This window comes from Hemicordylus capensis, chromosome 3 (genome assembly GCF_027244095.1).
Source record: "Hemicordylus capensis ecotype Gifberg chromosome 3, rHemCap1.1.pri, whole genome shotgun sequence".
In the NCBI taxonomy this organism is placed as follows: Eukaryota; Metazoa; Chordata; class Lepidosauria; order Squamata; family Cordylidae; genus Hemicordylus; species Hemicordylus capensis.
Window position 1 is genome coordinate 322,845,085 of NC_069659.1, and position 27,834 is coordinate 322,872,918.

The 27,834-nt window shown below is 41.3% G+C and overlaps 1 protein-coding gene across 2 annotated transcripts in view; it reads left to right on the forward strand.

The window, feature by feature from the left end:
• Nucleotides 1-27,834, forward strand: part of ARHGEF26 (Rho guanine nucleotide exchange factor 26) — a 126,382-nt gene that overhangs the window by 31,418 nt on the left and 67,130 nt on the right. For both annotated transcript variants that reach the window (XM_053308276.1, XM_053308277.1), the window contains exons 6-7: nt 689-849; nt 26,598-26,750. In XM_053308276.1, the coding sequence (XP_053164251.1) occupies nt 689-849; nt 26,598-26,750 (314 nt within the window). The remainder of the gene's footprint in view (nt 1-688; nt 850-26,597; nt 26,751-27,834) is intronic.

Sequence of the window (27,834 nt, forward strand, 5' to 3'; positions counted from 1 at the left end):
GCAGAGCCATGGAAATAAATTTGGTCATGTTCAGGGAGACAGGCAGGCAGGCTGCCCCCACCCCTGCACCGTCGTTACTGGCCATGTGAAAGACATTGTTTTGTTAAGAATTTGAATTTTATTCATGCAATAAGCCTCGCAGAGAAGTCGCCCTGGGGCACAGGAGTCTGCCCAAAGTCACTGAGGGAGCTTCATTGCTTGAGGCGGACTGTGAAAGTGTGTGTCTCGCATCTAAAGCCAACTCTCTGGCTACTGTACTCCCCGGAGTTCTGCTTTCCATATTGCAGATTTAGGATGTGTCTGTAGTGAACCACTTAATGGGCAAAACAGAAACATGGGTGTACTCCATTGCAAACTCACCCTCTCAGAAATGCCATCCCCACAGAAGGGAATTGCAGTTGTTCCTGTTGAAGTGCTGTTAAACAGGAATGCATCACCCTCACACTCTCACCAGTGGACATGCTAAATGTGTGAAGCAGCCTTGAAATGTTTTCCTTTTCTGCACCTTTGGAATATGTTTTGCAAATATTAAACTTCTGGAAAAAATTTGTGTGTGTGTATGTTTAATAGGAACAGTGTCTTTTAACATTACGGTGTGTATGTGTTTGATGCTCATTATGGACAGATGCTGCAGATGATGCTTAGCAAAAGAGTGACCTCTATCTATTTCCCTTTTTCAACTATACAGGCAATATTTGAAGTAATTTCTTCAGAACATTCTTATTTGCTCAGTCTGGAGATTCTGATCCGAATGTTTAAGAACTCCAAAGAACTCTGTTCTACAATGACCAAAACAGAAAACCATCACCTTTTTTCCAATATTGCTGATGTCTGTGAAGCAAGCAAGAAGTAAGTATTTAACTGAGATCCTTATGCCGTTTTGTTTCCTGGACCTTTTATATGCTTTGATGTTATTGACTGTTGTCATTGCTGAATCTTCTATCAAAAGTAAGTTTAGTTGAACTGCCTATCCATGTGCAAAGGGTTGGGGGACTGGGCTCCACATTAAACCCAGGGGGAATTCCTCTGGGTGCAGATGCCACGCCTTCATGGGGAAAGATCATGCTGGAGTTTTGCTTGCTGTGTTTTGGTATTTCAGTTCCAGTTGTCAAAGAGAAGCCATTGCTCAGTGGTAGAGCGCCTGCTTTGCATGTAGAAGGTTCCAGGTTCAATCCCTGGCATCTCCAGGTTGTGCTGGAAAAGACCCCTCTCTGAAAACCTGAAGAGCTGCTTTCAATCAGTGTGGCCCATACTTAACTAGGTGGGCCAATGATATGACTTGGAAGAAGACTGCTTCATCTGTTTATAACAAACAATCCTGCAGTGGTTTTAGAATTAAGCAGCTTTTATCCTCAGCAGTGGGAGCTGCACCGTGATGGCAATAGGCAAAGCAAACAATAGGATGCACCTATTACTTTTTGTTAGTGTGCATGTTCAGTGGCTGCCATTCTGACTTATGCTGTGCTTGCAGAAGGATGTTGCACTAGCACAAGGGTGCTGCACTAGCTAGTTATGCTAAGTTTGGAGCTTGCATTCCAGACTAGTGTTGTGTTGGCACAAGTATGTTTGTGCTTGCGCAACTTGTGGCTCTCCTTATGTGTTTTAAAATGAACTCCCCCCCCCCCTTTTTTTTTCAAAAGCTCAACTTCAAAAATCCCTCTGACTTTATGAAGCTGTTTTCTTGCACAACAAGAGAAGCATCAGGATTTTGGCCAGCATTGCTGGCCATCAGCCTTTCGTTGCCACCTTATGGTTAAAGGTTTCCTACTCTTAAGTCTTGTTGAATTAAATGGCAATCTATGCAGGGAAGAAAGCCGGTCTTGTGGTAGCGAGCATGACTTGTCCCCTTAGCTAAGCAGGGTCTGCCCTGGTTGCATACGGATGGGAGACTAGAAGTGTAAGCACTGTAAGATATTCCCCTCAGAGGATGGAGTCGCTCTGGGAAGAGCAGCTAGGCTCCAAGTTCCCTCTCTGGCTTTTCAAGATAGGGCTGAGAAAGATTCCTGCCTGCAACCCTGGAGAAGCCGCTGCCAGTCTGTGTAGACCTGTGGTCTGATTCAGTATATGGCAGCTTCCTATGTTCCTATGCGGGATTGTAGTTTCAAGCTAACAGTTTTTTATAATTTAAAAACGTATTCTTTGTAATGATTATTGCATTAGTCATATCTTTGTTCATATATGTTTGACAAAAAATATTTTAAAATATTGCTCTCATGCAAACGGTTGCAAACTGCAGGACTATTAACAGTGGATTTACTGCTCTATTGCTATAATGGTTTAGTTTTCTGTTGAAAAATGATGTACGGTGAAATATAAGCCCATGTTATGAGCTTTGACAGAGTTATTTAATTATTTCTGGTTTGGGATCCCAAATCTCTTACTTTTACCCAAGCAAATAGCCTTTTCCAATCACTTGTATGTGGGAAGAGGATGCCTCTCAGTTAAACCCCCCAGAGACTAAAGTTTGGGGTGGTGTACAAATTTAATTGATAAACAAACAAACAAATAAATAACCCATACTGTCACTGATTCAGTTGCTCTTCAGCAACTAGAATTTGGTGATTGTGAAATTATTATTCAGGAGGACCTCAATATTCGTGGGGGTTCCATTTCCAACTGTAACCGAGGATATGGAAACGTGAATATTAAGTCATTGGGGGCTATGGGATAGTGGGGGTTAGGTTCCCAGTCATCAGGAAAATGATCAAAAATTGCTGAAAATCAGCCAATTTTGGGAGGGAAATGCAGAGGAAAGTTCCCTACCATGCTTTGCTCCTCCTGACTTGCCCTGTGCCCCAGAATGTCCTCAAATCGGCCCAAAACCTCTGGATTTTTTATTTAAATGGAGCCGTTTTGAGGCTCTGAAACACAAAATAGCAGCTGGAAATGATCACAATGGTCATTTCCAGCACCTCCAATATGCAAAGTCAACACGTTTTTTTCTTTTGTGTATGGATGTACTTTCCCCAACTTTTTGTGTTGGATATACTTTCCCCAACTGCAGATACACAAATCTGTCGATAATGATATCAAAGCTCTTCTGAATTTGCTGATACTCTTGGTTCAAAGCAAATATTTGAGTGTTGGGAATTGGTGTATTTTTAATCTTGTGGTAGAAGCACTGATTGTATGAATTCCCCATCATTTTAGAGCTTAAAGTTCTGCCATTCTAGCTTGCCTCTATACAGTATATAAATTTAGTCAATACCTCTGGAGGTTGTGCTCTTAGTTGTTCATATGGTTTTAAATATAGCATGTTGGGAAGTGGAGCATTTTATTTTGCCCCTGAGAACCCTCATTGTTTGAAATAGCAAAGGACACATTGGGAAGAGCTCTCTTTTGATATTCTTTATTTCAGATGGATTTCCCAGCTTTCAAATGAGATTAAAACATTGTGATGAATTCATAAAAAGGCCAGTTGTTAAACCATTTACTTCAGAGTAGCATTGCTACCTTAAATGGAGTTAAGGTAATTAAATGGCTCTCTGGTGATGTTTTGCCAGAAACTCTTGCAGAGAAGCTACTTGCTTTAGAAGCAAAATGGTATAATTCATCTATCTTTTGTATGGGCAAATTGCCCTGTCTTATGGACATATTTTCTTTTCTTTGATTGAATACCTAATTTCCTCCAGCCTTATTTCTTCTGGGCCAGATCTGTTGCATGGATATTGGCCTTTGCCAGCCATTGAGTGCTGGTTTTACCATTTTCATATTAAACTTTTCTCTTTGAAAGCTCTAGGCAAGTAACTAAAGAATAAATGTTATGTACTTGTTATATAGCTACAGTAGCAAAAGATTCTGGAATTTATGTGTGTTAAGCGCTGTTTTGATATTACCTTTGTATCCCACCTTTCTTCAAGAAGCTTAGGGTGGCAAACATGGTGTTTATCCTCATAACTAGTGAGGCAAGTTATGGTTAGATATATGAATAGTCCAAAGCCATCCAATTAGTTTTTATTTATTTATATTACGTTTATATGCTGCCCATCCCAGGATGACTCAGAATGGTTCACATCCACAAAACTTAACATAAAACATAAAATAAAAGCATATAAAATATCAACATGAAACTTATTCTAAAAACCATTTAAAACCAATGTGTTATTAAATCGGGCTGAAATGATGGGTCTTCAGGACTCATTCCACAACCTCAGGGTGACAACTGAGAAAGCCCAGTCCCAAGTTGCCACCAAATGAACTGGGGGCACACTACGATGGATATTGGAAGTCCCCCACCCCCAGTTCAAGTTCCAGTGAGGGATTTCTTGGGTCTCCTATGTAGTTCCATATCTTGGCCTTTGCTCCACACCAACATTACTCTTTGGCTGCAGTTCAGTGCCGCTTTGAGCAAGAATTTTCACTACACATAGTTTTCACTTATAGTCTAATTGTTCTGGTTGTCACTTTTGATATTCCATCAAGTTTTAGATGTAGCTTGGACTTACAACCACATCCCACCTCCGCAGGCGAGAGGGGCCTATTAGGATGGTCTGGCTGAGAAGGTTATTGGATACAATAGGATTCTAAGAAACCTTGGAAGATTTTAGTGTTGGCTCTGCCGATGATTCTGTTGATGTCCTTGTGGAGAATTGGAACAGCAAACTCACTGGGGCAGTAGACATGATCATTCCTAAGGGTTGTCTTGGAGCCGCTTCAAAACTGGCTCCTTGGTAAATGGAAGAACTATGGGGGCTGAAAAAGCAAGGTAGACAACTGGAGCACAAGTGGAGACTAGACTCTAATCTGACAGATTACAACATAGAGCGTATTTGAAGATCTGCTTGGGCAAAGAAGTGCTACTTTCCTGTCCATTTTACATTTACAAGTTCACGTCCTGGGGAGTTCAGGGTTGTGAGAGGGGTAGTACATGCCCCTCCTCCCTTGAATAAGAATTTGGAACCATCAATTTTTAATTTATTTATTATTATTTATTTATTTGATTTATATACCGCCCTTCCAAAAAATGGCTCAGGGCGGTTTACAATTAACAATCAATTAATGAGTTCTTTGTGGATAAAATATTTAGGATTCGGATCCTACAATTACTGCAGTGTCTGATGCGGTGGTATCCAGCAACTCTTCTTATTTGGCTAGGCCGGATCAGTTTCAATTTGACTCCTGAGGATGTGGACAAGCTGCTTGGAATGGTGCAGTCTATCACCTGCAGCACTCTTGACCCTGTATACTCCAATGCTCTTTAGCATCTACATGAAACCACTGAGAAAGATCATCAGATTTGGTGCAGGGTGTTATCATATGCTGATGACAACCAAATCTATTTGTTCATGTCAATATCACCAGGAGAAGGTATAACCTCACTAAATGCCTGCCTGGAGGCAATGATGGGCTGGATGAGGAATAACAGACCGAGACTCAATCCAGATAAGATGGAGGTATTTATTTTGCTGGGTTGGAACTCAGGAGATGGTTTTGAACCACTGGTTCTGGATGGGGTCACACTTCCCCAGAAGGAACAGGTGCACAATCTGAGAGTGCTTCTGGATCAAAACTTCTCTCTGGCACTCCAGGTTGAGGCATTGGCCAGAGGGACATTCTATCAGCTTTGGCTGATATGCCAGCTGCGTCCATTTCTAGAAATATCTCAAGATGACCTCAGAACAGTGGTACGTATGCTGGTAACCTCCAGGCTCTACTACTGCAATGTGCTATATGTGGGTCTTCCTTTATACATAGTCTGGAAACTGCAGTTGGTAGAGAATATAGCAGCCAGGTTGGTCTCTGGGTCATCTCAGAGAGACCATATTACTCCTATACTAAAACAGTGACACTGGCTAATGATAGGTTTCCAAGCAAAATAAAAGGTGCTGTTATAACCTATAAAGCCCTAAACAGTGTAGGCCTTGGGTATTTAAGAGAACATTTTGTCTGCCCTGAGCCCCACAGCCCATTGAGATCATCTGGAGAGGTTTGTTTGCAGTTGCTACCAGCTCGTCTGGTGACTTTGCAGGGACAGACAGGCCTTCTATGTTGCTGCCCTGAGACTCTGGAATATGCTCCCTGCTGATTTAAGAGCCTCCCCATCTGACAACTTTTAAAAAGTCTCTAAAGACTTATCTCCCCCCCCGCCCCAGTTTTTTAACTGGACTGTGGCTTTAAATTGTTTAAAGGTTTTTATTTTTAATTGGTTTTATGTTGTAAACCGTCTGGAGACAGACGTTTGGGGCAGTATACAAATGTGAAAAATATATAAAATACTTAGCACTGGGGCTGATTTGGGAATTAATGAAGCTGGAATCTCTATGTGCATAGGGCTTCCCACATGATACTCTGGATGGCATCATTGAACATCTCACATACAATCTAGGGTCTCCATCCATAGAGAGGAAGTAAGATGGTGCTTTAAAGGTTTGTATATAAAATACATATGCATAGTAAAATACACTGCAAATGGTTGGTTCTTGTTTTCAATCCCAGGCAAGTGCTTCCCATATTACCTTTCTATTCTGTCTTGGTGCTGGAGTCTAAATGCTTTGGGATCTTGTTTGGCTTGCAGTTTAACTTGAAGCCCTTGCAGTAGTACTTGCAGTGCCCAGATTGCAGCCTGAATGCCCTCTTCATAGCTTTCTCCAATATTTCTATTGCCATTATATCATCAAAAATATGCCAGAGGAATGATTTTTCTCTGGTATTTTTAATGGATGTAGTGATATGGTGGATACTACTTGTTCAGGGAGCGGGGTGGGGGGACATTGTTTATGCTTATAAATAAAAATAGCTCAGTATTTTCTACACTGTCAGGGCTCTCCAGCTTCCCGGCTGGGGTCTTTCCAAGCCCTACCCAGAGAAACAAGGGATTGAACCTGGAGCCTTCTGCATGCAGAGCATGTGCTCTTCTTCAGAGTTATACACCCATCCTGGTTCAGACTATGATCATGCTGCTAAGAACACAGAATCTCTAAATGGCTTGATTGCTCCCTTACCCCATGTAAGAAAGTGATGCTGCTACATCACCCAGGAACCATATAATAAAGAAGCTTATTTTACTTGATCTGCCTTTTAAAATAATACAGTTTTGTTGCTATGATGTCCCGTTTGTTTTATATAAATGGAAAAGTTGCAAGTATTAACTTTGGCATTAGTGAATCAGGGTCTCTTGTTGCAGCAACAGCATATTTGCCATTGGGCATTGACTAATAATGCTGGAACTCTTAAGTCAGCTGCGTTAGTTTACCCTTTAGTGAAAACTCTTAGAGGACTATATTTCATTTGGTATCTTGAGCAAACAAAACAGTTTCTTCATTGTGTTTTGTCAGTTCGTCTTTGTGCTGCCCCAGCATCTACCTACGTACAGTGAGAAGACAGTTTCGTCTTTCAAATGACAGGGATTTATTCAATACTATAAAATATGTGACACTTTCGTAGATAAACCAGCAGTTAATAAAAAATACAGCTGTGGGGACAAGCAAATCTAGAGTGAAACATTTTCACACCTGGAGAGAGGCATTGCTGTGCGTTACTTTGGACAGCCAATCACTCCCCTTATTTTCACATAAAGTATGCTGTGTGGATGCACCAGGCAGCAAAACAGAGGAAGGGTAGAGTTGGAGGGGTATTTGTTATGCCAGGGGCTCATAGGGAGAGCATCTGCTTTGCATGCAGAAGGTCCCAGGCCAAATCCCTGGCAGCATCTCCAGGTAGGGCTGGGAAAGACTCCTACCTGAAACCCTTCAAAGCTAGATGGACCAATGTTCTGACTCTGTATAAGGCAGCTTCCTGTGTTCCTATATAAAGTGTCAGAATCATTTGTTTCTGTTTGAAGATTATATATTTAATTTTTTGAACAGTAGCAAGCCTCTTCTAACAAATGCAGTTGGTAGCCTGTACAGCAGGCCAAAAAAAAAAGAAATAAAATAAAAATTAACCATTTGACTAGCAACGACCCGTGATAACTATTCTGTTGCCTCCAGTCATCCATCAGTTACAGTGGCATCCTACTAACATCTTTATTCTAGTACAGGTTGTACATTACATGTTCACAGTGAATATACATGATGCTGTGCGTACAACCTACTGACATACTCATTACCTGAAGGCAAATGAAAAAATAAACAATGGCATCAGAATATATTCTACAGGTTTATCTGGATCACTTTATGACTGCATTGAGTTAACTTTCTGAGTACAATTTGTCACACATCTGTTGTAGAGCTTGCTGAATTGCACATTTTAGCTCTTCTATGCTTTAGTGGTAATATTAGTATTTCCATAGCTTCTTACATTCTAGCAGTATTTTAGAGGTGGGAGACTTCCCTTTGTGCTGTAAAAAGAAATGTGCTCCCTGTTCCTTCAGTTTCAGACTCTGAAGAATGGCTGTTTCTACTTTGTGGCCCCTGTAAGTCACACTGACCGGATCTTTGCCTACATAGACTCCTCAAAACTTCTAGAGCTTTGACCAGGGAACCAGAACTCCTCCTTTCAGAAAAAAGGAGATTCCCGTCCCTAAGAGGGTGGAGTGAGCACCTTCCTGCCCACTCTTTTCTTCTAACCATTTTCTTCTAACCAAGCAGCAGCTTCAGGAAACACGCTTCAGTAATGTGTTTGCTTCATCCTTTATTTCAGGAGTTCTCAAACTTGGGTCCCCAAATAGCCTAACTCCTAATCCAGATGGCCTTTGGTGGGCATTGTAGTCCAACATTTGGGGACCCAAGTTTGAGAACCCCTGTTTTGATCTGCTCTCTTCCCTTTTTTGTTTAGTTTTTTTCATTTTTGTTCGGATCCAGAGTCCTTGGTTTGTTTCAGTATTTTTAAATGACTGTCAGGCAGTTCCTGTCTTGGACAGCTATAGATCTAAGGAATGGCCTTCAAGAGGTGCCATTCCTGTGATGGGAAATGCTCTGCTTCTGCCAGCCGCAACTGCTGTTTATTATGTCTGGGAGAGTTTCACAAGGTAGATTTACTGTTAGCACTTTACAAACAGGCACAGCACAGTTGGCACCTCTTCTTTTCAGCTTCCCCTGGAAGTGTGCTTTGACAGCCATTGTCCCGGAGCCCAAACAGGGAACACCAGAGATGGCCTCAGGAGCTGGGTGTGCCTGCTCCTCAGTTACATGGAAACAATCTTTTTAAAAAAAACAACGTGGCATATTGCTTTGCAGATGTTAAGAAAACAGATGCTTTGCACATGGACCTGGACATATGATGGGGAGCACTATACAAACCAAAGAACACAGACTTCCTGTGTGGTATTCACACATGTGAAGATATCCTTAGTTGTCTGCCTTGGATCCACTTGTTAGGGATTATTGCCTGTACATAAAACAGCAATACAGTGTTATGTTGTAGTACATTTAGTCTGTAGTACAGGTTTAGTTTCTGTTAATGCCAACTTGACAGGTTAGGTTGACTGTTTGAAGTCATTTAATTTTAATTTTTTTTAATATAGATAACATTTTTTCCCTTGAATCAGCTCCTTAACGGTTGCTAAAAGGGAAAAAAAGTATATGAAAAAATATGCTCAGCTAAAGTTCTTATGCTTGCTTTTCTGACAAATCTTCTGGCTTTAGTACTGTTTTTCTATAGCTTAGAGTAAAAACTGATTTCAGCATTCTCTTCTTAGAACAAAAATGAAAACATGTTTCATTTCCAGAGTGATTTGCTCTACTAAAAAAGTAGTTTTTAAAAAGTGCTTTGAAATGCCAGCTTTCAGCAGTTTCACGTACACCTGTGGAAACAAGTTTGATTAATTTTCTAAAGTGTTTCTATTAATGAATATAAACAAATCTAGAATCTTTCCTCTTTTTACACAAGGTTTAATCAAGTGTAATTTCTTTTTAAACATACACAGGCTCCAGTCCAGCAAGACCATGGTGTATACCCAACACACTTATAAACCACATTGTTAAGCTTCCATGTTTTTAAAACCTGTTGTGAGGTTGGGGCGTGCAGAGGAGTTGAATGCAATATCAGCAAAAGCACCACTTTTTGTCCCAGATTCAGCTAAATGTAGTCATAACTATGTCATGAGCAGAAGGGTCTAGATTTGTTAGCTTAGGCCTGGTTCTCAAGGACTATATGAGATTGTAAACCTGTGTCTGGACTGTGCCAGTTCAAACTGCAAGTGTGAGGTTGCATGATTACACCAAATGAGTGTTGACATGATGGAATGGTCCTCTACAGCAAAAGATGCCTACCCAGAGGGCCGGTTCAAATGATACTGGCCCTAGGACACACGATGAAGAATGAGTTGCTCCTCTGAATTTACTCCCAGTGTGATCTTTGATTGCATTTGGGAGCTGTTCATCTGAATGGCCCCTAAATACCCACTACATATATTGAGCGAGTGTTTAAGGACCATTCGAATGAACAACCCCAAACACAATCATTTATCATTGTGAACCGTCCAGAGACACGAGTTTGGGGCGGTATAAAAGTGTAATAAATAATAAAATAAATAAATCAAAAGATGCTCCAGGAGCACGTCTTGGTCGGCATGCTCTTGGTGTGTCCTTTCCTTCATCACTTGTGCTGAGGTTAGTAGCATTGGCCCATAGAAAATTAACATGGTTGAGCTAGGCTAGAATCGTTCTCCCTGACATCAAATTTTGTGCGTTCAAGAAAATTGTTTTTATGGAGGAGTTTTCAAGTCATGTGAGTCCCCAGATGAAGTGCACAGTATTTCAGTGCAGATATGGGTTACCCATTATCTACTGCTCTCTTGTAAAACCTTTGACATCTAACTTTATGTGGTTCTTGGGTTATTTTGTGTTGAGGCCTCCTAACACACAGCTAGGCTCCAGTAAACCAGTTGCCGCCTCCACTCACGTTGACAGAAGCCCCTCACCTCTTTGGTGAATGAAAAATCCCCAAACTACTACTGAATGGGGGTCGGGGAAAGCCAGGGCTAGAGTTCTCGGGTGAGGAAATGTCTGCATTTTCTAGTTAGGTTATATATTTTGGAAAAGCCCTGCCAGAGGGGAAAGAGAAACCACATCTCCTTTACTTCATGGACAGCTTGGGAAGGAAAGGATGAGGGGCTTCTCTACATCAGGTTGGGGCAAAGGTGGAAGCCACAGCAGGAGTGAGCACATCTGCAGCTTTTATGTGTCTCTGTGCACACAGCTTTTTATCAGCTGTGTGATTAGGGCACCTGGACACATGGCTCTCTAGTGTGTACCACCATCACAGGAGGTGCTGAGAGGAACTTCCAGGATGGGTGAGTAGGTTTAATGTTTAATGTTCCTCTTATCCTGTCCTCCCTGATGTTGCCAGATAGTCCTAATCTGTCCCTACTTGCATTCCTAATGTACTCGCCAAAGAGGAAAAAACACAAAGTTAATGTTTCGTAACCTAACTGGGTCGCAAAATTAGATGGGATTATGGGAACTTCTCTGGGCTGCTGTATGGGAAGTTGGCTATGTGTCGCAAAGTTTCCCAGCCAAGAAAGGGTGAAGAAACTCAAATTTTACATCTACTCCCTGCTGTCCTCCAAGGCTTATTAAAAAGAAGTGTGAGGTTTGGGGAGAGCTCCAAAAAGAGAGACACCATTGGAAATGTAGGTTCACCCAAAATCCTGGAGTGGACTTCTGTTTTATAGCTGCTTCCCTCACAAAGTAATCTTATATAGATTTAACTAAGAGTTTATTCAGAAACAACTCCATTTTCGCCTTCTTTCTTCCTTTCCCTGTTCCTTTATAACTCTCCTCCCCACACTCTCTACAGGATCCCCACTGGGACAAACCTCTAAACAACAAAACATAAAAGATTCTGGATAGAATACCACAACTTCTTTGTGAAGGGAAAGATTGTGCTCACTAGGCGTTTAAGTCCTGGTAATGAGAAATAGATTCTCGACTGTGCTGTGGCACAGATGAAAGCTTGTGTCTGGATGAGTATGAAAAATAAAGAGCTTGCCTATACCAAGAGACTTAGAGAGGGGGAAGCAGTATTTTGTAAAGAGATGCTGAATGAGAGCTGGGGAAAAACAGACGTGGGTTTTTGGAGAAGGGGAAACAGCTTGTGATTACTAGTTATAGTTGCTAGGAAGGTGGGGGCAGTTTAATTTCTAGAAAAAGATATGCAAGAATTCAGGCTTGTGGAGATGCAATCCTGTTCATCATGGACAGGCTGCATTCCTTAGTGGAAAGGGAATCTCTCTCTGCAGATGCTTAAAGGCATTTTTATTATATTCGCACTGGCTAGTGAAAATTAATCATTGGCTACCAAGCCTGGACACAAATTACTGGCCCTCCCCTGAGTGAGGGTGCTTGGAGGGCAGTTTGGTGTATGTGGTATTGGGGGCAGTGTTTGCTCTAATAGGGATTCCCAGATGTTGTTGACTACAACTCCCAGAATCCCCAGCTGCCATGGCTTTTGCTTGGGGATTATGGGAGTTGTTGTCAACAACATCTGGGAATCCCTGTTAGAGGGAACACTGATTGTGGGGAGTGATCTGTGCTTGGCTAGTAAAGTGAAGTCTATATTTGTGGACCTTGATCACAGCCACGGTCTCCGTTTTAAGAAATAGTTCTGAAATATCAATGAAAAAGTAAAGTAACTTTGATAAAGATACTTCTTTGATAAAGAAGAGTTATTGTAAGTTTCCAACAAATGAGAAACTATTACTGACAATACGAACGTTTCTCTATTGTGTGTTTAAAAGTATGTTGCTATATTTGTGAACTGAAATAAGATGTGTTACACCATGAAATAAAGAAATACATTTTACCTTTTACTGTTTTGTGTGTATAATGTTTAGAAGCTTGTGCATGCTCTTTTGGGACATACATTGTTTTGTCAAGAGAAACATGAATCAGTCTCCCATTGAACAACAACAACAAAAATGGGTGAGTGGGGGCACTCTGCCATTCCAGATTAATGAAATAATTATCAGTCTCTTGTTAGTTCTGCCTGAGCTTTCTTTCACCCAGATAGCTCCTTTCGGTTACAAACCCCAATTATCCTCTGATTAAATGCATCTGATTATTTAGCTCAATGACTTCTTCACTCAACTTTAAATGCAAATACAAGTGTTGCAGTTGCTCTGCTATTGTGATTACTCTGACAAGTGAATTAGTTTCCTTGGAGGAGATATCTCTCTACATAGATGCCTTCTCTTTTATAGAATTGGGGTTTTTAAGAAACCTTTCTGCTTGGTATCCATTTTAGATCTTTATATATGCTGTTTTTTCTCTGCAGCAAGATTCAAATATGTTTGAAAAAGCACACATTTTCCTGATCCGCCCCCCCCCCCCGCATTAATATACACTATTGGCTTTGAGAAACATGGGAAATCTCAATCTGCTTTTAATTTAAAGACCATAAAGGAACCTCTTCCATCAGTCTCTTTTCAACTGCCACAGCAGTCATATCAAAGATCCTTCTTATTCGCCTCTGCCCATGACTGAGCTTAAAGATAATAAATTATATCAACCTCTTCTCCCTCTTTAAGTTTTCATTTATTCTCATCTTTTTATTCCTCCTTCTGACTTTCAGTTAGCCTCTTTGTTTTCTCTGGTCTCCCTGCTGCAGTTGCTCGTCGAGTCATTGTGGCTTCTGGCTGTGAGCACCACCTTCAAACATTGTGTGTCTTGCTTGGCAAAATTCCAAGTGCCTCCTGCCTTGGGATATTTGTAAGAAGGAAGAGAGCTGATCTTGTGGTAGCAAGCATGACTTGTCCCCTTAGCTAAGCAGGGTCTGCCGTGGTTGCATATGAAAGGGAGACTAGAAGTATGAGCACTGTAAGATATTCCCCTCGGGATGGAACCACTCTGGGAAGAGCAGAAGGTTCCAAGTTCCCTCTCTGGCTTCTCCAAGATATGGGCTGTGAGAGATTCCTGCCTGCAACTTTGGAGAAGCCACTGCCAGTCTCTGTAGACAGTACTGAGCAAGATGGACCTATGGTTTTACTCGATAGATGGCAGCTTCCTATGTTCCTATCTGACAAGCCTTCATCAGCCAAGCATGCAGAAACTACGCCTCTAGACTTTATGCCATTTTATGGGATAGGGCTTTGCATGCCAATTATACTCTGGAGTATGCAACAGCCTTCAACAATCTTAAAGAGTGCAGCATTACCCCTGTGATTCTACCATCGGAAAACGCCATCAATACCACCATGATGAACTCCAGCACTGCGGAGCCATACTGTCAAGATTTGCCTACACCTAATGTAATGGGAATGCTAGGGCCATCAAAGGCAGGATCATCACAACTGAGACTGAGTTGAACCTGTCTGTACCAAGAACTAAGGCTCCGAAACATCCGCCAGGGAGAAAAAAGAAAAGGAAGGCTGACAAACTCCTGGCACCAAAGCCAAAGAAAACTGTATCTGTATCAACTTCCCCACTTTTAGAGCTCTCCCCTGCCCCCCGAATCTCCATCAGCAGCAGAGTACTTGGATTTACAGCCTGATCTTGATCCTGACAGGGAGAGAGAGAGTCAGATCACACTCTTGGTTCTTAGGAAGAATTTGATCCCGACTCTCATTACGAATCTTACTCGCCCTTCTATGACAAGGACCACTAACCACAATGTGGATTGAATCACTGTGTGGCAATCCTGTGCAGCTAGGTAGTAGAACATTTGTGATCATAGAACTTATCTACATCATTAATTTTACACACAAGCAAGAGGTGAGTGGCAAATATCTAATTAACTTGTGTCAATAAGGACTGACAGTTTTTTTTAAATATAGTAGTAAACAGTGGCTCAGTCCTAGTTTAATTTTAGTGAAATTATACAATCAATCACCCCTCTAGAGTGGCCAGAATAATTTCACTTTATTGTATCTTGTTTCCTGCATAAGATCCCTGATGTTTGGGATCACTCTAGGAGGGAGAAAAGAAGTGGGGCAGGCAAGGAATGTGTTCAGATCCTGTTTAGTATCAAAGTCAAAAATTCTCTTGTACAATCAGCACCAGCAATAAATTAATTTGAGTAAGTAGAGATCCAGTTGCCGATAGTAAGCTACATAAACTTACTGGCACCTTGTAGTTTATTCAATAGTAGAATTTGTATTTAATCAGATTTTGTATATCAGGTAATCTATAACTGAAAAGGAATGCATTTATCTGTTGAACACATGAAGCAGCATACTGAGTCAGATCATCTATCCATCCTGTTCAGTATTATCTATACTGACTGCCATCAACCCTATTTGGAGATGCCAGCTATTGAACTGGGGGATTCCTATGTGTTCTGCCACTGAGCTACTGCCCTATCCCCACCATTTGTTCCTCTAAATGTTGGGGATTCCAGCATTTATCACTATCTGTCTATCTCTTTCTGCCCATAGATTTATTTTATATGTGTGTTTTGTTTTAATTTTAAAATACTTTTGCTCACTTGAGCCTGTGTGGTGTCAAAGATTTATCTTTCCACTGACACCATATGGTCTGCGTCGTTGGCTCTAATTAATTGGATTATGGTTTATCACCTTACTATACATTGTATTGGACTGGGAGCTACAGATACTTTATCACTATTTCAAAAATGTCACTTGCAAAGTACATATTAACAAGGTTGCTTTAGCACTTTGGATAGTTGCCAGTTCCTGCTAAATAACCAACGATGACTGCTGGTAGTTTTAATTTGATGAGATCAGTGATGGTACAAGCTGTTGTTTGGCTGTCATTTAATATTTGTAAGACAGTAAAATAGCCATGCTCTCTCTGTGTGTTGAACTGATCAGTTTTGTTGACAAGTTGGCATTGCTTTACTCTTTGTAGCTCTTGGTGGCTTTCTTGGAATCAGTCTATTATTTAGATCATGGCAGTGCTTCAGCCTTGACATTTTGAAATTCATGGACAGGCTAGTTCAGTTAATTAAGGTGATTTTGCTATGTATTGCTTTTTGTAAGAAAAGAAAATTCAGAGCTAAATACCAATTTCTAATTGTGATCTACTTCTGATTTTAGTACAAGAAGCATGGAATGGTCCTACAACTCCATATTTCCCCTTGCCTGGGACATGTATTTCCTCATTCGGAAGAAAGTCTGTAATGAGGTGTTTGAGAGTACATATCAATTTTTCTTTTAAAAATAAAATAAAATTATATATAGCCCTAGAGCATTTCATTACCTCTGTAAAAAATCTAGGTCCAAACATCATCCACCCAAGAGATCTTAAAGAATGTGTAAGTAATGATCTTCTAGCAAAAAACCTTGTCCCTGAGCTTGGATTCTATGCCACAGGACTAGAAGGTAGCCAATATAACACCGAATTTTATTTTATTTTTTAGCCTACTTTCCAGTAGGCGTATGAAATCAGCCGGCATTCTGTATGTCCATTTGTGTGCCCCCCCGCCGCCCCATCAACTTTGCAATGCCAGGACCAATGTGAACCAAATCAGGCACAGTTGTAGAGACACTTCAATGGCGTAGTTTTGCGGTTATGTCATCCACCCCGATTCAAGAAGGTGGACGTTTGAGGCGCAAGTGGGCTAACTTGTGAACTGCCTAACCAATTTGAACCAAGTTTGCTACAGCTGTAGGGGCACATAGAGATGCCCCAGTGATGTAGTTTGTAATGATGCCATCCACCCCGATCCAAGATGGCGGATGTGTGAACATTTGAGGCACAAGAGTAATAGCTTGTGGACCTTGATTTGAATCAAATTTAGTCCAGATCTGGAGACCATGAAAGTAGCCAGATTAGTTCTTACTAGAATAATTTGTTTTAAAAGGGCTTGGGGGTTGGTTCTAGGAAATTACAGGCCAATTATCATAACATCTGTTTCAGAAAAATTGCTAAAAAGGATAATTAAAGATAAACTTATTAAGTGTATAGAAGAACAAGCATTGCTGAAAGATAATCAGCCTGGCTCCTGTAAAGCTAATTCCTGCCTCACTGTTTTCGAATTCTTTGAGAGTGTCAGCTAGCACATAGAGTTGATCTGGTTGATTTTGTATATGTAGACTTTCGGAAAGCATTCGACAAAGTCCCTCACCAAAAGCTCTCAGAAGTAATGGGATATGAAGACAGACCTCTTATGGACGGGTAACTGATGAAAGTTCATGAAGGAAGCCAAGAGTAGGAATAAATTTGAAAAAACTCACAATAGTGGGAAATAAAGAAGTGGGGCTGGGGGTGGGGGTGTTTTCCCTCTAAGGATCTGTGTTGTAGAGTATCATATATTGTATCGGCGTTATAAATTGGCCTCCATGCACCCATACTTTGCCTTGGTCTTCTACCTTGACATTGAATTGGGGAAGGTTGCATCCAGGCAGAAATTCTACAGTATATCATCTCTAGTCAGTATTATCCCCAGTCAGTTGCTAGAGGTGCAATGAATGGATTTCAGCCTAATGTATTCTGACATTATCCTCAGGATTCCACAAATGGGCTGCTAAGAGAGTGTGCAGATCTACATTCTCAGAACATCCAGCTGTGGTTGTCAAATGATCAGCACTGAATTCTAGAGGCACTTAAAGCCCTGGAACATTGTCTGTGTTGACATCAGTTGCTTGCACTTCAGCCAAAAGTGGAGGAATTGCAGAGAGCAGGATAATATCATTTAAGAAGAGCGTATTTCAAATCTGAAAAATTGTATATTAATGACATGTCTTAAAGACACACCATAACCATTTCTTTAACACTGGATGCAGTAATTATGTAACATTTAAATATGTCGAGGAACAAAATAACTGAAATGGTATCTACTGCTACAACTCTGTGTGTGTGTGTGTGTGTGTGTGTGTGTGTGTGTGTGTGTGTGTGTGTGAGATCTCTGTCTGAATGTGGAGAGACAGAAGAGAACACTAAACAATGGGGGAAGCAGTAGCCAATATCCTAGTTAGAGCTAAGGCAAATAAGGGGAGAGAAGCATGGTTCATAAATATGTTATTTGCAAGGAGGAGTATGTGTCAACATGTGCTGAGACAACCAGGCAATGTTCTCAGTCTTCTGCATTCATAGGTAAGGAAATGCAATGAAGAGTTGCAACCTGGTAGTCCTCTGTCTTCTATTCAGACTGAGGTTCAAGAAAGATCTTGCATTGTAATCAGTCTGAATGGAGCAGGGAGAAAGGTTAAGTGGAGGAGTGATAGGTAAAATTGCTGTACCTGTAGAATTTGTTTCAACTGTACCATAGTATCTATATATTTATTCCTATATATTTATTAGTCACGGGTATAGACGTACCTGTGGCTAATCCTATGTGTGGCAGCTCTCACGAGAGTTCTAAGAGCTGCCGGATAGCCACGGGATGGGAGAAGAAAACATGGTGGCGGTGGTGGCTGGCCGAAGAAGGCAACGATGGGAGGGTGGCCAGCCGTGACTGGCAGGCGGGCCTGGCAGGCAGGTGGCCGGAGTGGCTGCTGGGAGGAAGCATGGCAGTGGGCTGGAGGAGGCGGCAGGCCGCCAGGAGAAAGCGCAGCGGTGGGCTGGAAGAGGCAGCGGGCCAGCCAGCCTCTGGGAGGAACTGCGGTGGTGGGCCAGAGGAAGCAGCCGGCCGACGAGAAAAGGCAGCCGTTGGTGGGAGGTGCCGGGCTGGAGGACATCATGGTGAGGTGGCCTGCGGGAGGGTGGGCGGTGTGGGTGGGTGGGAGGTGGCTGAGGCAAACTAGAGGCGCAGATGTTCTGTGCCTGGCCCAGCTAGTATAGTATTATATTAGCTAGCATTTTGGAGAAGCTTTGTGCCTTGTAGGGATGCATCAGATATAAGAAAATTGGATGCATCTAGCAAATGATTGGAAAAGCAGCACCTGTTGCAATTCTGTTTGGATGCCTCCTTTCCCAGTCCAGTGTCAAGCTGCAAACAAGCTAAAATGTAGGAGCCTTCTAAAGTTGTTTAAATTGAGCCTCTTCAGTGTTGCTTTGGACCTAGTTCCAATCTTTTAACTGCTGTTCTCCTTAAATATCTTAACAGTTAAAGAAAAAGATTGCTTATACATGCTTAATACCACTTGTTAAATATTACAGTAGTCTTTTTGCATTTCTGATTGCCTATATTCTCTAAAGGAACAATATATTCTAAGATGAGACACTTTGGCAATGTAAGTGTGTGTACAGTTTATAGCATGTCAAAGTATTTGGCCTGCCTTAAGAAGAATTTGTAAAACTGTCATGTCAGTTGTTTACTCATGTTCCTGGCCTGTGATTTTGATCCTCCCTTGAAAATGTTTCAACGTGTGTATAAAGGTGTATTGAAAGAGGTCATTATGTTTTGTCAAGGTACTTTCAGTGGAGATTAGGATTGGAATATGAGCGTGTGACACAAAATAAAAGCCTTTGTCACATGTCAAAGAAAAGGTTGCTATAGAAACCAGCTCCACCTCCATTGCTCTACTCTCGGGAACAAAGTTCAGAAAACCACTTGCTTTTTTTTTTTTACATTGTGTGTAAAACTTTTACAGATATACCAGATACAGATATCTGATGGAAATTTGAAGCCCTACTTTGTTCTCATTAGAAACTTTTAGTACAAATACAATGAATATTTATATACAGGCAAACTTTGTAGGTATTACTACTACCTACCTACTACTGTAAGTCATGGAACAGCAAGTAACGAGGCATTATGGTTTGGGGAAAAGGGGGGTTAGGTTCCAGAATGGGAAAAAATTGTTTTAAAAAATGCTTAAAACAGTGAAAAAACGCAAAAATAATATAATAATACACGTGTTCCCATATGTTCATGGATGCCTCCTCAAACCACGACAAATTTTGGAAAAGTTTGTTGTTTTTGTTTTTAAGAAATGAGACACAAAATGGCTCCTCCTCACAAAATGGTGACCGGATTTCCGGTCCTCTAGGAACCGCGGATAAGTGGGTTTTAAATATCCATGAAGAATGAAAACGGGTGTCAACGACGGATACGGGTTTAAAAACAGTGAATGAAGTTCTACTGTACCGCTTTTCAACAAAAGTTCCTAAAGCAGTTCACATAGCTATAAATGAATAAAATGGCTTCTTCTCGCCAAAGGGCTCACAATCTAAAAAAGAAACATAAGAAATATAGGCACCAGCAACAGCTACTGGAGCTGTGCTGTGCTGGGATGGATAGGGCCAGTTGCTCTCCCCCTCTAGCGATGAATGAATTAACAAACAAGTTGATGCTCACAGGCTACTCCACACAAGAATTAGGTTATTGAGTGCCTTTTAGAGTAGAAACAATATATGATTCTTTTGTGGAGTATCATGGTTATATATTAATGTGAAGACGTGTAGATTATGTTGCCAAATTCTTAATCTGCACTTATACTTATTTTGAGAACTTTCTTTTCCTAAAAGGCATATGAGATAGCTTGGAAACTCAAACATATCCAGTAGACAATTAAGCAAATACTTACTAAAAATAGCAGCAAAACGAATAGTTGGCTTTTGTCTGTTAGATGAATACATCTTGATGAGCCTCCAAATGTCTGGTGATGTGCTCGATAGGATAGATAAAGTATTTTCTGTTTGGTTGGGGATTTCTCCTCACCCCGTGTAATGAAGGCTTTTTCTTCCTTTCCCAGTGTAACAGTCATCTTTAAATTCTCACTAGATATACCTATGTTCTTAAAGTTTTTCAGAGGGATTGAAACATGCATTAGAATTACTATCTTTTCATGGACCAGCTACAATCATCCAAATTTCTGTATTCTTCATTAGTCTTAGATGTACAGAGCTGAAAGTAGAAATTTTAATGTGCCTGGATTGGTTGCTGCCTGTTGTGCTTTTTTCTTTCTTTCTTTTAAACAAAAGAGCAGGTTAGATTGTTCTGTGGAAAAGATATTACTTACAAAGTACTATGTGGTCTGTGTCTAGTGTATTTGTAGCTTCTGCCACATGAACCACCCTGTATTGTCCTTGTGATCTTCTACCACAGTGCCCTGTCAATATCTTCTCATTCATATTCTTCCCTCACTAGCTGAATAATCATATTTACGTTGCCACAAACCTATTATTTACAATGGGAGGCCTGAATATAAGAGATATCCACAGGTTGTGCCCCTCCCCAGGGCCATGGCATGCAGACTGCATACATTACAGCCAAGGGGGAGGAGGAGACTGCACTGTGGTGCTGTATCATGGCCACTTCCCACGCACATAGCTCTGTTCACATACAGAACAAGAAGATTGTGCCTAAAAATATGTAGGAGTAGTGTTCCCTCTAAGGTGTGCATGCACGTGCTAATGCTCAGTTAATTTTAGATCCTGCTCAGGTTGAATAGGAAGGCCCTTAAGCATGTTATTTATTCTCCTGTAAACAAGTATATTACACTTCCTCTAGGGAATGCCACCTGAAAGTTGACATATAGCTCAGTTGCAACCAGGAAGCCACAGATGTGGATGGCAGCTTTCTGTTGGGTTACCTAGCAAGCTTCATAGATGAGTGGAGACTTAAACAGGGGTACAGCTAGGTAACTTTGACCCAGGACCTAATGAGCTTATGCCCCCCCCTTGCAAAATAAGTATTCCCTCTGTATATTAGGGATGTGCAAAATGATTCGGGTACAAAATGATTTGTGCTCGAATGTGGCCAATTCGGGTGATTTGTAGACAAAACAAATCATCCCAGATTTGGACCCCAACAATTTGGAGATTCAGACCTCAATTTTGTGGCCAAAATGGGTTGTGTGATAGTGCCCAATAGATGGAAGCTACCAAAGAAATTCGGCAAAGGTGTTATTTTTAAATGATCTTTGAAGTTGGTGTGTCTTTAAGCTTTCCCCCCATAGGGAATAATGGGGATTTCAGCAGCCTTAGTTATAACTCCTTGGGGGATGTGCACCAGGGTGGCCCAGAGCATTTTGTGGTGGGTTGTAGTGCCCAATGGGTGCAAGGAAGCTACCACCCAGATTGCAAAGGAATTGGGCAAAGGGGTGATTTTTAAATGATTTATGAAGTTTGCTCATCTTTAAGGTTTCCCACCATAGGGAATAATGGGGATTTCAGCAGCCCCATAACTCCACTTGGTGGGCACCAGGGTGGTCCAGAGCGGGGTGTGGTATAGTGTAGTGCACATAGGGTGCCAACCATCCCCAAAATGACAAGCCCATGGGGCACTGGGTTTTGTTTCTGAGGTATTCTGAGAGTAGATTCTCTGGTAGGAAATGAGAGTGGATTCAATGTTTGCTCTGGGACCCCCTTTTTTTGCCTGAATTGATTTGGAAAATTCGGGTACAAATTGAATCTGGGGTGATTCGGGGCAGGGGACAGATTAAGACCCCAAACAAATCAGGAGTGATTTGATTGGGGTACAAATTAAAAAAAAAATTGATTCATGTACATCCCTACTATCTATCTATCTATCTATACACACACACACACACACACACACACACACACACACACACATTTCACCACAGCCCTGGACCATAGTACATATGGGGGTGGGTGGGAGATTAAACAACCCCCAAAGGATCCATACATCATCTTGATCATTTACCACGAACGCACAGATCTGGGCCAGAGGGCATTTGCCAAAACAAAAAATCTATGCAAGCCCCAATGGATTCACACAGCTTCTTGATTATTCACAAACTTAAAGGGACACAACATGAGTTCCTTGCGCCACAGTTCAAACACAAAACCAAATGGGACATGCAGTGCATTCATAAAGGGGGGGATTAAAACCACAATATATCCCCCTTGCCTCACAGTTCTCGTGGAGACCTTTTAAGTCACAAAACAACTTGAGCATAGTGTGTTTGCTAAAAAGAAGAAGAAGAAGTTTGTTCAGATGTAGTAGTTTCATTCTCACTAGTTGTGAAGTGCTCCATGGACAGAATACTTTCTGGCAGCTTTACTGCATTAGGGAAAAATTCATTGAGGACTGACCAATTTCCTTGAAATAACAATATACTTAGACCTGCCGTCTTAGGCTGCTTGAGTGCCCAATTTCAGAACTCTAAACCCAACCATTCTGGAAATGCAAAGGGGTGGGGATGTTGCACTTTTTAAAATGAAGGCAAAGGGCAGATTCCTGCACATGGGGATGGAATGATGGTCCAGGGTGGGGTGGAGGCTTCAGTTCCAGCAGTTTTTGAACTTTTCTGCCATGAAACAAGCCACTTATAGGACATTTTTGAAGTTTTTTTAAAAAAATTAAATATATATTAATATACTTCAGAATCAACACACGGAGTCCTGTTAAATTGTCCTACATCTGTGCGAAATTTCAGAACTCTAGGCCAGACCATTCCAGAAATATAAAAGGGGACCTCTTTTTCCTTGGGGAAAATCAGGGGGCTCTCTAGGAGAGTGGAAACATGGACCTGGGCCTCCAAGTATATGCCTAACAGTGCCCTTGGACTTAAACCCTATTCCCCATGATCCAAGGCTAACATTTTGTCTTCTATCCCACACTGAGCAGATGTTCCCTCTACTTCTGAAAAGTAGTTGGACATTCAATTAAATAAAATACCAACAAATATGAAGCATTGCTGGGGCAGGTGCGGAAAGAGCCTTACCACAGTTTGCCAGGTTTTTTTGTTGTTGCTAGTGGTGTTTTTGTGTTTAAGATTATATTAGCAGTACCTTGCTGCAATGCTTCAGAGGGAGCACTGAAGATGAGATCCAGCCAGTGCATGCAGACAAGCCTGATAAATTCCTGGTATATTAGAATCCAGCTAGTGCATCGTCTGTGTGAAGTGCAGCAATTATGATATGAATATGACAAATATTTATATACTACTTTTCAACGAACGTTCCCAAAACAGTTTACATAGATATGAATAAATAAAATGGCTCCTTGTCCCCAAAGGGCTCACAATTGAAAAAGAAACCTAAGGTAGACACCAGCAACAGCCGCTGGAGGGCTGCTGTGCTGGGCATGGATAGGGCCAGTTTCTCTCCCCCTGCTAAATAAAGAGAATCGCCACTTTTAAAAGGTGCCTCTTTGCTCAGTTAGTAGGGGTGTCATTGCAGCTCACTGGAGTATTTGCAAGAGTTCCTGTCCAGGAATTGGGATGTCCAGCATAAGATGGGCACAAGTTTCTTAGGTGGCAGCACTCCCCACAGCAGCCTGTGCACAGCGGCATAGCTCAGTCACTCACCGGGCCTCTGTGCATGAGTAGATGTCAGGTAAGTGACGGAGCTGGGCTGCTGCTGTGTGTGGGCAGACAGGGGGAGTGCCACCACAGCGGGAAGCTGCCTGGAGCGGCACTCATGCTGGTAAGTCCCTCTGTCCTTCTAAAGGTGCCACTTGCCACCTCCACCCACACCCCTGGTGCTGCCTTGAACCGCTGGACTGGTCTGAAGTTCAGGTGAACTAGACTGCAGACCAGCCCAAATGTGGACTGCAGGTCAAACTGCGGTCTGTGCATCCCACGACTATGCTTGTGTTTTAGCTGAAAAGGAGCCTTTTGAGTCCATGGAAAAGCCCTGTAGCAAAATCAAATTAAGGCAGAAAGCATGTTCAAAGAGACCTCAATAGGCGTGAAGCATTGATTCAGAATCTTCTGTTTTCTCTGACTACAGGGGGGAAAGATGTATATTTTTAGACTGGCTGATGTAGCCTTTTCGGACTAGATTAGATTATTACAGATCAGGTATTTATTTTAACAAGGAGATAAAGAGAAAAATACTAAATGTCCACTCAAGATCTTGTTTGGTTTAAACTTAAATTAGGACTAAAGCATAATCTTATTACTGTCTTAGTGTTAAGATAAAAGCACTTAAAGGAATCTTCTGGTATTGTTAAAGGAACTTGGGACCCAATTTTAACATCAGCGTGCTTTAAGGATTATCATGATTAATGTCGAATCCCTAGCCAATTTGCTGATCATTTCTAGGAGGGGGGTCTCATTTTCCAATTTTGCACGTATTATCGTAAATATATATATTACCAATGTCAAACTGTATCACACTATTTCAGAATTGAAAGTGGCGTCTCTTATTTGTTCCCCCTTCATCTAATTTCCTATAGATTTACCATTCCGCAAAGGCATTATGTAATTTAATAGCCCGCAAAGTTGGATTTGTGTATTAAATTTTAGAGTTGTTTCTATGTTCAATATGAGTTTAGAATATAAAGAGACAAGTAGTGTAACTGTTGCCTTTTCAGGAACTAATTTATACTGCGGTACTAAGCAAATTTTGACCAACAACTTGCTTAATACAGTTGTTGCAGAATTGCCAGGGAATAGTTGAGAACTTTCTGTCATTTGCACAAATCCAGAAAATGAGATCTATGTTCAGAAGCAAGTTTCCACTCATGGAAACTTACAGACCTGTACTGGATTCAGAAAAGCCTGTAGTGTAGACATGGATTGGGGTCCATGGGAGGAGATTACAAGGCTGAAGTCAAGAGCTGGGCCACCAAGACATCTTGCATCAAGAACTGCTCTTGTTTAAATGATAGTTTTGATTCTTCATTGTGTAAACTACTCATGTGCAGTGGAACTTAATGGGAATTTTAAGGCATGCGCATGTACACACATGTTTTTAAAATGTCTGCTCAGTTAATTTTAGATCCTGCTCAAGTTGAATCAGGAAGGCCCCATCCTAAATGCAAATGTGCACACACTGCCTTGATTCTGCCACCCAAAACTGATTTGGCACACTGATGAAAAATATTAGACAGAACACTGCTCACATGGTTCTTTCCCTGATGACCAGAGCATCGTAACATCATTCTGCTATGGCACAGGGAATGTCAAATCTAAGTAGAACTTAAAGGAGTGGTGCTCTTTTGGGATTTCTAGTATATAAAAACCAAATGATTGTCCTAAGGCTAGACCCGCACAACTCCTGACTGATCAAGCTGAAATCGATTTACCAGCCATATATCATAACCACCTGGGTGCTTGGCAATCCCTTCATTTTTGTTGTCCTAGGCGATAAATGCAAGAAGTTCATCAAACCCCTGGTGGGTAGGATTTAACTTCGGTGGTGCAAGTCTGCTCTTTCCCCAGTTCAGCCACATGCCAAGGAATGAGAGATGATACACTTTCCTGAATACTTAAAAAATGTAACAGTATAATAAAGACACAGGCTAAGCCTTAACTGATAATAGCAATAGATTTTCAAGTAAATAAGAGAAATGAAGGCCTCTTGGCACACAGAATTAGTTCCACAATTATTTCGATCTTGGCCAGTGGGAGTAGAAACTAATTAACTGGACACAGAGTGTTCTTGAGAGAAGTACTAGGAATAGTTACGCATGAGAGGACCATTTACATTCATATTACTTTGTGATGAAGAAAATGGCATCCAGGATATGGATAATTTTATAAAAAATGAACCATTGTAGTTCCTTGCAAGTGAAGTTTTGTTTAGTTCATTAATCTTGAATGTATTGCTGTTGAGTTTTTTATGGTGATGTGTATTCACGCACAAGTATGCCTTCTATATTTCCATTTTCACACATAAGTGATGCATTGAATGTGTTTCAGTTCCTTGTTGGTCGGTGAAACATGTCACTATAACCCTTTAAGTATAATCTGTTTTGTGGTAGGCTGATCTTTCCTTTTCACATGCACACAAATAATCAACATTACTTCTTCTGACAATGAAAGTATGTGTACAGTTTTGTAGACAAAGAGACAGGCCAAGGCTCTTTTCTGGCATGAAATTCCTTAGACTGTTCACGTTATCTCTTCATGGTGCCTTGTAATTGTTTGGTAATAAAGTCAGTTAAAGACCTCTTAGCCTTTCAGATAACAGGGCATAAAGAAGTATGTTTTGTGAATTGGTTGTTTTCCACTCCAGATTCTTTAAAGAGCTTGAAGCGAGGCATCAGAATAACATCTTTATAGATGATATCAGTGATATTGTGGAAAAGCATACAGCATCTACCTTTGATCCTTATGTGAAATACTGCACAAATGAAGTCTACCAGCAGCGGACACTCCAGAAATTACTGTAAGTAATGGAAACTGATATTTATTTTCTAAAATAGCCACTTTAACAGTATTGAAACTGCATGCAACAAAAATGATTGAGCTCTGATTTAGGCAACTACTTGTACACCGTGGCAGATATCCTGGCTAACGAAACAAGGACACTGTGAGGCTGCAGCCTTCTGAGAGCTGTGTCTGTTAATGAAGCATGTGGGCAAGGAGGAGCAATTTTTGCCAATCTACCCTGCCTCCATAAGTGCTTTCTGAAAATGTCCAAGTATTGCACAGCCCTCAAAGATATGTTTTCAGAAGGCACAGAGTACTTACAGAAGGTTAATTACATTAAGGGAGCAATCTACCCTGCCAATCTACCCTGCCTCCATAAGTGCTTTCTCAAAATGTCCAAGTATTGCACAGCCCTCAAAGATATGTTTTCAGAAGGCACAGAGTACTTACAGAAGGTTAATTACATTAAGGGAGCAAAAATGTGTCTGTATTGGAGGGGCAGTTTCTTCGATGTGGTCTCTGTCTTCTACACATATGGGCTATGCATGTGTGCAGAGACCTCGTCGGAACCGAACAAGCTTGATTTCTCCTGCTTTGGGCAGGAATCCCGCCCCAGCCGCTATATGCGGCTGCGCCATACCTCATCCCCTCAGTCTTTCTTCGTCCGCGTTTCAGCAAACATGGTGTTTGTGTCTTCAGCTAAGCAACTAGTAGGATTAGAGATATCCCTTGTTTTTCTACTTGCTTTCCCTTCCTAACTTCTTATTTCTCTCTTTCTTTGATTTTTTGTGCAGTTGTATTTTTTCTTTGGTGTTTTTATTCGTCGGTTTTCCCCTTTCCCAAAGCTCCAGTCCTGGCTAGGATGGAGTGTGGTGGCCAGCCTACCGGCCTTCAAAATGTATTCCTGGCACGAAGAACTTTAAGAATTGTATCCGCTGCAGCTCAAAGATCCTTTCCCCCAATACTCATGCCGAGTGCCTCTTGGGCTTGGGGAAATCCCACATTGTTGAGACCTGTACGCACTGTCAAAAGTTTACAAAACAGGGTCACAGAAATAGGGCTTCTCACTTGCGCGCAGCCCTGTGGAATCTGGCTCTCTG